Source organism: Mauremys reevesii, linkage group 11 (assembly GCF_016161935.1).
Source record: "Mauremys reevesii isolate NIE-2019 linkage group 11, ASM1616193v1, whole genome shotgun sequence".
Lineage (NCBI taxonomy): Eukaryota > Metazoa > Chordata > Testudines > Geoemydidae > Mauremys > Mauremys reevesii.
The window spans coordinates 976,854-986,103 of record NC_052633.1 but is presented as its reverse complement, the minus strand read 5'-3'; the positions used below and the strand labels follow the sequence as shown (position 1 = coordinate 986,103).

The window sequence follows — 9,250 nt, the reverse complement described above, 5'->3', positions numbered from 1 at the left end:
TGTGGGCTGAGAAAGATCTCATGTGCTCCCCATAGTCAATTCTGAGATTTGCACTGTGAGAGATTGGCGTTAAGGCTTTTGGGGTGACGATTCCATGACTCAAACTCAGTGGCTTTGTTTTGCTACCAAAGTCTGAGGCTGGTGATCTTCGGGGATGGTACAAACCTTACCTAAGACATTTAAGCAAGTTAGAATGAATGATGTGCGAGTTCTTCCAAGTAACAGTGATAGCTGTCTGCCTCTGAACATAGCTCGATTCTTATTGTGCTTATCACACTGGAATATGGGTGGCTGATAACTATGAACATCATGTAGTAATTCCTGGATTTTTAAATTATTGTTTTAGCTGGACACATGTATAATGTTTGAACAAATACTGTTCAGGGAGAAAGGTATAAAAACACCAAAGTATGTGCTGTGCTTAGAGTGGTGATGTTCTGTGGGATACCTTCTGGAAGAACAGTATTGTGGGTAAATAATTCTGGTCACATTCTGTGCTGCACCCCGCACCAAAAAAAAAAGATTTTCTGCTGCTTACGCTATTTGCAGCTTAACTGGGTGAAGATGAAGATAAACAACAGTGGCCACGTCTGAGTGTCCCTCCTCTGCCAAAAATCTTGAAATAGTTAACTGTAAAATTAAAAACCAACTATGGCTGAAGTAATGGCAAGATGACTTTTAGAAGGACAGGGGCATCCAGCACAACTTCCTATACATTAGGCTCTTAGGACAGTCAGTCACGCTCTCTCCACCTCCGCACTAGAGCCATTTAGAACACTGGAGTTTGTATTCCATTTGTATAAATGCTGTCATCTGGAAGGCCCAGATCCACAAAGGTATTTTGGTTCTCGACGTCCACTGGATCTCAGTGCAATTTAGGAGCCTAAATTTTACCTTTGTGGATCTGGGCCTAAGTAAGTGCAGTTTGACATAAACATGAAAGATTACTTCTTATTTTGACACAAATTATTAATTAACAAATGAGGACAATCAGAATCCTTGTCTGAGGCCTCCTAAAGCCTCAAAATATTTTAATGTTCTTATGAAATAATTCACATCCACTATCGTTTTTGCCTATGGTACGTATATTATCTTTTTTAGTTGGCACCCTGTTCTGATCGTTGTCTGTACAGTAATCTTTTGAGTAATTCAGTTCAGATAGATGTTATTGGTCACCTGGAGTTTCTTCCTCAGAAGCTGTTTCAGCCTTCAAGGCTCTTCTCTTCCTTAATCTTTCTGCATTTGTGATCGTCATAGGATGCAATGGGAAAAATCCAGAAAGACCTGAAAGAAAGAGTATTTATGTTTATAACAGGAGTTGCAGTATTACTGTACTAGACTCAGATTCAAAGGCAGCATTGTGATTATCTCATCTGGCCTCCTAGATAACACATAATATAGAACTACCCCAAAATAATTCTCAGAGGAAAAACACCCAATCTTGAGTTAAATTGTCAGTGATGGAGAATCCACCACAACCCTGGGTAAACTATTCCAATAGTTAATGAGACTTTAAGAAATGAGAGTAATTGTCTCTCTCACCAACCCACTAGTGTCTTGAAGTGCCTTTTACTGCTGTCTCGGCCGGCTCAGTGTCTCCATAAACGAGACCCATCCCATTTCCTGTGGCCAAAAGAAGGGTGACTGCATATATAGATATTTTCAAGAATTCATGCAAAGAAATGAAGAAAGGGTCTTTGGTACTCCAAGTATGCGGAGGATCACCAAGGAAAATCTATTATCATTTAAGCGAAATAAGCAAATAGTTCAGATTGAAAAACACCTTGAGTTACCTAGAAGTTTTTCAACTGGTTTTGTGACATGTGCTCCACAACCAATCCAGTGTTTGATCCTCTCGATGTTCAAGCCAACAAGCTTTTCATTATGGCTATTTGGGAGTGGGTCATAGCAGCCCACTTGCTCCAAATACTTGCTGTCCCGTGCTCGCTTGTTATATGCGGCCACTATACGGAAGAAGGGTCTGTTGGCACAGCCGCCAAGAGCCAATCGGATAGCGACGTGTCCTCCATGATAATTTTTCATAAGGAGATGAGCTGAAGGAAAGATCAACAGGTATCACAGTAGATTTGATTATAACAGATGTGTACAGATGTCTAGCCAAAAAATTCCAAAAGGCCTTAGAGAAAAAGTTTGGTTTCACTTAAAATCAATAAAACTGCTGTAACCTTTCCTTACACACCAACAAGAGATTATTTTTTATGATGGAATCGAAGTCTGTACCCTGCCATGAGATTGCTTTAAGACCTCAATTTATTGACAATAAATAAGACAGATTTGCTTTACCAACCCCTAAGAGTTCAGCGGAGAAGGCTGCACATTCTCCACTAAGGCTATGGCTACACTGGCGATTTGCAGCGCTGGAAAGCCTCCACCAGCGCTGCAATTAGTAAGTGGCCACACCTGCAGGGCACTTCCAGCGCTGCAACTCCCTGGCTGCAGCGCTGGCCGTACACCTCACTCAGCATGGGGAATAAGGATTCCAGCGCTGGTGCTGCAGCGCTGGTCATCAAGTGTGGCCACACACCAGCGCTGTGATTGGCCTCCAGGGAATAAGGTGTATCCCAGAATGCTTTTATAAATTACTCTCTTTTGTTTTGTTATGCAGCCTCTCTTTGTTTTGTTGTGAACGAGCTCCGATCGGAGCTCCGTTCTGTACCTGGCTGTAAACAATCAAATGAGAGGCAGGCAGGCAGAGTGAATGAAACAGAACGGAGCCCATCGGAGAGCTCCGTTTGAACTGCTTATCTATAAAAACAAACACTGATCACAGCAAACAGGAGCTATCTGTACCTGGCTGTGAACGATCAAATGAGAGGCAGGGGAAACAGTGTTGGATGCAGGCTGTTAGGGTTCGCAAACATTTTGTGATTTTTCCAATCTCTCTCTTCCCCGCTCCCTGTCACAGTGAAACACGGGGGAGTCCGTGTTGGAGGCAGGCTGTTTGCAATTAGAGTTAAGACTAAGGGCTCATGAACATTTTGTGATTTTTCCAATCCAGGAAGCTAACACACAATGTTGGCTCCAAAAATCCACTCTCTATCTTCCCCGCTCCCTGTCACAGTGCACCACCCTCCACCCCCCTCTTTTGAAAAGCACTTTGGTGCACTTGAATGCTGGGATAGCTGCCCATAATGCAGCACTCCCAACAGCGCTGCAAATGCTCCAAATGTGGCCACACACCAGCGCTGGTAGCTGTGAGTGTGGCCACACACCAGCGCTGCTCCTACACAGCTGGATGACCAGCGCTGCAAACCGTAAGTGTAGCCATACCCTAACTGTAATTGATTTAGAGGGATGCAGAAACTAGGGGTCTGTCAGTACAACATGGTGTGCATGCAACCCTTAACAAACCCTGTCTGCACTTACCAAGGTGCACCATGATGACCCTTGCCTGCACCTGAAAGAGGAAAAAAACCATGAATGAATCCCCTGCCACTCCCAAACACAGAACAAGGGGCCAGCCCACTGAAGCTGTAAATGCTATAGGGTAGACATAGCCTTAGTTGACAGAGATGAGGTATAACTGAAAGTTATAGTTTGAAAATCCTGATGGAAACATGGGTGTTTAATTGCAAGCCCTACCCTGACCCCTGTAGATTCTGTCTCTCATGGCCCATTGGCCATGGCGATCCTGGGAATGGAAGTTTCAAAGCACCTGCCCCCACTCCCACTTTTGTGGTTTGGGGTTTAGGTAACTTTCAACCTCTTAGGAGCACAAGCAAAATTAAATGCATTTTTTTTTTCCTGGTAGCCCTGATAGGCAGCAGCCTCACTGCCTCACCCTGCCTGCTTTTCTGTTTCAATAGCGTTGTTGCTAGGGCAATGCCAACAAGTGCCACATGAGTACATAAAATAACTTGTCATTTTAAGGTAAAAATGTTTGTTTCCACATTATATTGGTGTTCTGAGGATTTGGCGTATATATGTTAGGGCTGTCAATCGCAGTTAATTCACACAATTAACTCAAATCAATTGCGATTAATTGCACTTATAACAATAGAATACCAATTGAAATTTAAAGATTTTTGGATAAATTTTCAATACTGATTTCAATTACAACACAGAATACAAAGTGCACAGTGCTCACTTTATATTATTGTTTTTGATTACAAATATATGCACAGTAAAAATGATAAACAAATTCAGTTCACCTCACACAAGTACTGAAGTGCAAACTCTTTATTGTGAAAGTATAAAAAATGCAGGGTTTTTCCTTTGGTTGCATAACTGCACTCAAAAACAAAACAGTGTAGAATTGTAGAGCCTACAAGTCCACTCAGTCCTACTACTTATTCTGCCAATCGCTAAGACAAACAATTTTGTTTACATTGACGGGAGATACTTCTGCCTGCTTCTTATTTACAATATCACCTGAAAGTGAGAACAGGCGTTCACATGGCACTTTTGTAGCTGGCGTTGCAAGATATGCTAAACATTTGTACGCCCCTTCATGCTTTGGCCACCATTCCAGAGGACATGCTTCTGTGCTGATGATGCTCGTTAAAAAAATAATACGTCAGTTAAATTTGTGACTGTACTCCTTGCAGGGAGAACTGTATGTCTCCTACTCTGTTTTACCTGAATTCTGCATATGTTTCACGTTATAGTAGTCTCAGATGATGACCCAGCACATACTCGTTTTATGAACACTTTTACAGCAGATTTGACAAAATGCAAAGAAGGACCAATGAGAGATTTCTAAAAAATAGCTACAGCACTCGACCCAAGGTTTAAGGATCTGAAGTGCCGTCCAAAATCTGAGAGGGATGAGGTGTGGAGCATGCTTTTAGAAGTCTTAAAAGAGCAACACTCTGATGTAGAAACGACAGAACCTGAACCACCAAAAAAGAAAATCAACCTCCTGCTGGTGATGATGAACCTTCTGACTCAGCTGATGAAAATGAACGTGTCATTGGATCCTTATCAAGCAGAACCCATCATTAGCATGGAAGCATGTCCTCTGGAATGGTGCTTGACGCATGAAGGGACATATGAATCTTTAGTGCATCTGGCATATAAATATCTTGCAATGCCGGCTACAACAGAGTGCATGCGAACGCCTGGTCTCACCTTCAGGTGACATTGTAAACAAGGTGGCGGCAGCAGCATTATTTACTGCAAATTGTAACCAACCTTGTTTGTCTTTGCTCTTGGCTGAACAAGAACTAGGACTGAGTTGACTTGTAGGCTCTAAAGTTTTACATTGTTTTATTTCTGAATGTGGGGTTGGGCTTTTTTACATAATTCTACATTTGTAAGTTCAATTTTCATTTGCACTGCAGTACTTGTATGAGGTGAACAGAAAAATATATTTTTACAGTGCAAATATATATAATACAAATAAACATAAAGTGAGCGCTGTGCACTTTGTACTGTGTTCTAATTGAAATTAGTATACTGGGCAATGTAAACATCCAAACTATTTTAAATAAACGGTGTTCTGCTGTTGTTTAACAGCGTGATTAATTGTGATTATTTTTTAAATCACTTGACAGCCCCCAATACACACACCCCCTGACACAGACACACCCTGACACACCCCCCCTGACACACACCCCCCCCCTGACTTGAGGGTTGCAGCAATTGTTGTTCCCGGGTATTAACTCGCCCAGGGAACCCTCACACCCGGCTGCTGAGCGCAGACGGTTTAAGAAGCAGCCGCGCCCGCAGCTGCCCGGGGGGTGGGGGGGCGGTAATTCACCGGTCCCGCTCGCGGCCCGCGGACCAGTCCCGCCGGCCCAAGGCCGCTCACTCTCCCCCGCGCTCCCCGCTCCCGCGTTGGCCCCGCGCGGCTGGCGGGGCCGAGGGGACGTTACCCCTCCCCCCCCCCGGTGAGGCGGTGGCTCCGGCTCGCGCCGCTCCCGGAGGTGACGCAGCCCCCGCCCCCCGCGGTACCTGCGCGGGCCGGGCCCGGCTCGCGCTCGCGCCGGGCGGGAACAGGCCGCAGCCCGAGGCAGCGGCTGCAGGGCAGAAGTTCGGCGGCCTGAGCCCCGCCCCCTCCGCACCTCACGGGCCGCCGTAGCGCGGCGGCAGGGTCAGGCCGCAACGGTGCATTGTGGGAACTGAGCCCCAGCGCGCCGGCGCCGCGCGTGCCTGCGTCTCGAGACTGCATTTCCCATCGGCCCCTGCGAGGCCTGGTGGCTGTCTGGGGACTACTCCCATCAGCCACTGCGTGGCCCTAGGCACGCTGGGAGACGCAGTGCGCACACGCGCGCGCCCCGCAGGCTCCGTTTCCGCCCCGTCTCTGTCGCGCCGAGATGATGTCACAGCGGGCGACCCCCCCCCCCCAACTTCGGAAAGGGCCACGGGCGCCCTAGCGAGAAGAAGGGGGGGAGGGGAGCCGGGTATTGCGGATGACCCGCCATTTCCCATCAGGCATTGCGGTGCATACGCTGTGCGTGTGGCCCCACCAGGACGTCCCGCTCTCAGAGCGAGGCTGTCGCCGCGGGGAGACGTGACCTCACGGGGGCTGGGCTCCATGGGAGATGTAGTTCGCCTGCGCTAGTCCTCAGCGCATCCCCCAGCGACCCTCCCCACTGGGTGCACCGGGTGCCCCAGGCCGTAAAACCGGGACAACTGCCAGTCCGCGGACTGTACTGGTCTTCCTGGCACCTGCGTAATGAGAGTATTATGGGGAAATAAGTTCCGGTTACTGTTCAGGGGGGACACTTTTAAAGTTCTCCAGAGTAAATGATTTCCGGTCACTGTTCCCGGAGGAACCGTATTAAAGAGCGAGCACACCAGGCTAAATTATTTCCGCTGTGTTCCCTGCGGGACACTATTAAAGAGCACACCAGGGTAAATGATTTCCGGACACTGTTCCCGGGGGGACACTATTAAAGAGCACACCAGGGTAAATGATTTCCGGACACTGTTCCCGGCGGGACACTATTAAAGAGCTCACCAGGGTAAATGATTTCCGGACACTGTTCCCGGAGGGACACTATTAAAGAGCACACCAGGGTAAATGATTTCCGGACACTGTTCCCGGAGGAACGCTGTTCACGAGCGTACCGGGGCACTGACGCTGTACCCGGTCACTAGAGTGGCTCCCCGGGGCAAATAACTTCCGGTCAGTGGCTTTAGTCGAAGACAATTAGCGCGTTTACTGGGCAACTCAGCTTCCGGTTGCTGTCCGCAGCCCGCCGGCCGGGAGGGGCGGGGGCGGGGGTTGCAGGACACGGTGACCCTGACTAGCCACGTGACCCTGCGGGCTGCTGTTTGGGAGCAGGGGCGGGAATTGACGGGCGGGGCTCGAGCAGCTGGAGGCAGCGTCAGGAGAGGGGCTGAAGGCGGGGCTGACCCCTCCCCCCCCTCGCCTGCCGGAGCCGGGGCAGCCGGGCTAGACCGCCCCAACCCCTGGGCGAGCCCCGGCCCGAGCCCCAACCTGAGCCCCAGACCGGCCCGAGCACCGGCCCAGGCCGCTAGCCGGAGCTGAGACCCCACCAGCTTCCGGGGGCAGGGGGGGGAGGAGGAGGTACATGGCGGGGGAGTCTCGTGGGGAAGGGGGACGAGGAGGTACATGGTGGGGGAGTCTCGTGGGGAAGGGGACGAGGAGGTACATGGCGTGGGGAGTCTCGGGGAAGGGGGAGGAGGTACATGGCGGGGGAGTCCTGGGGAAGGGGGAGGAGGAGGTACATGGCGGGGAGTCTCCTGGGGAAGGGGGAGGAGGAGGTACATGGCGGGGAGTCTCGTGGGGAAGGGGGCGAGGAGGGACTTGGCGGGGAGTCTCGTGGGGAAGGGGGAGGAGGAGGTACATGGCGGGGAGTCTCATGGGGGAAGGGGGCGAGGAGGGACTTGGCGGGGAGTCTCGTGGGGGAAGGGGCGAGGCGGGACTTGGCGGGGGAGTCTCGTGGGGAAGGGGGAGGAGGAGGTACATGGTGGGGAGTCTTGTGGGGAAGGGGGAGGAGGAGGTACATGGCGGGGAGTCTCATGGGGAAGGGGGCGAGGAGGGACTTGGCGGGGAGTCTCGTGGGGAAGGGGGCGAGGCGGGACTTGGCGGGGAGTCTCGTGGGGAAGGGGGAGGAGGAGGTACATGGTGGGGAGTCTCGTGGGGAAGGGGGAGGAGGAGGTACATGGTGGGGAGTCTCGTGGGGAAGGGGGACGAGGAGGTACATGGTGGGGAGTCTCGTGGGGAAGGGGGACGAGGAGGTACATGGCGGGGGAGTCTCGTGGGGAAGTGGGGAGGAGGTACATGGCGGGGAGTCTCGGGAAGGGGGAGGAGGTACATGGCGGGGAGTCCCTGGGGAAGGGGGAGGAGGAGGTACATGGCGGGGGAGTCTCGTGGGGAAGGGGGCGAGGAGGTACATGGCGGGGGAGTCTCGTGGGGAAGGGGGCGAGGAGGGACTTGGCGGGGGTCTCGTGGGGGAAGGGGGCGAGGAGGGACTTGGCGGGGGAGTCTCGTGGGGAAGGGGGACGAGGCGGGACTTGGCGGGGAGTCTCGTGGGGAAGGGGGAGGAGGAGGTACATGGCGGGGAGTCTCGTGGGGAAGGGGGACGAGGAGGTACATGGTGGGGAGTCTCGTGGGGAAGGGGGACGAGGAGGTACATGGTGGGGAGTCTCGTGGGGAAGTGGGGAGGAGGTACATGGCGGGGGAGTCTCGGGAAGGGGGAGGAGGTACATGGCGGGGAGTCCCTGGGGAAGGGGGAGGAGGAGGTACATGGCGGGGGGGAGTCTCGTGGGGGAAGGGGGGCGAGGAGGGACTTGGCGGGCAGCAGGGATCTCGGCGGGCGGGCGGGGGGTGGCTGCTGTGCCAGGGGAGCAGGGGCCTTGGGGAAGAGGCGGAGTAGCGGTGGTGAGAGGTGGAACCCAGGTGGGGCTGCCAGGTGTCCAGAGGCGGGTCGGCGGCAGCTGTGCCCCGGGAGGCTTAGCCTTCCTTGGTCTATTAAACCTGCTGCCTGTGCCTGGCCTGGAGTTGCTGTAGGGGGTGGGGAGGCTGCAGGGGAGGGTCAGATTACAGTAGTCTCCCCAGGACTGTTGAACCCCCTTGGCCAGTGACTCCCAGGAGGGCAGCAGCTTCCATCTCCAGTTGACTCCAGCTTGGGGTCTCTCTGATCTGCCGAATGTGGCTTTGTCTACACTATGCACCTTTTAGCAACACAGCTGGGCTGCTGTTCGTCAGCAAGAGAGCGCGCTCCTGTCAACAGAAAACTTCCACCCCCAACGAATGGCGTTAGGGTTGTCAGCAGGAGAGTAAAACTTTTGTCATTTAGGTGTGTGGGTTTTTTTA

The 9,250-nt window shown here is 51.8% G+C and overlaps 1 protein-coding gene across 6 annotated transcripts; it reads right to left on the bottom strand.

The window, feature by feature from the left end:
* Window positions 1-996: 996 nt before the first annotated feature.
* MRPS16 (mitochondrial ribosomal protein S16) lies at window positions 997-6,072 on the bottom strand. Of its 6 annotated transcripts, none has more exons than XM_039494989.1 (4): window positions 6,027-6,072; window positions 3,388-3,418; window positions 1,794-2,054; window positions 997-1,284 (listed from the first exon to the last, which is right to left on the bottom strand). In XM_039494989.1, the coding sequence occupies exons 2-4, from the start codon at window positions 3,398-3,400 to the stop codon at window positions 1,166-1,168; spliced, it is 393 nt and encodes a 130-aa protein (XP_039350923.1). In that variant the 5' UTR covers window positions 3,401-3,418; window positions 6,027-6,072; the 3' UTR covers window positions 997-1,165. The 6 variants fall into 6 exon arrangements, with proteins under 6 accessions (XP_039350923.1, XP_039350922.1, XP_039350925.1 ...); XM_039494988.1 differs by having other exon boundaries at window positions 5,917-6,061; XM_039494991.1 differs by lacking the exon at window positions 6,027-6,072 and adding an exon at window positions 5,723-5,790.
* Between the last annotated feature and the right edge of the window lie 3,178 nt (window positions 6,073-9,250).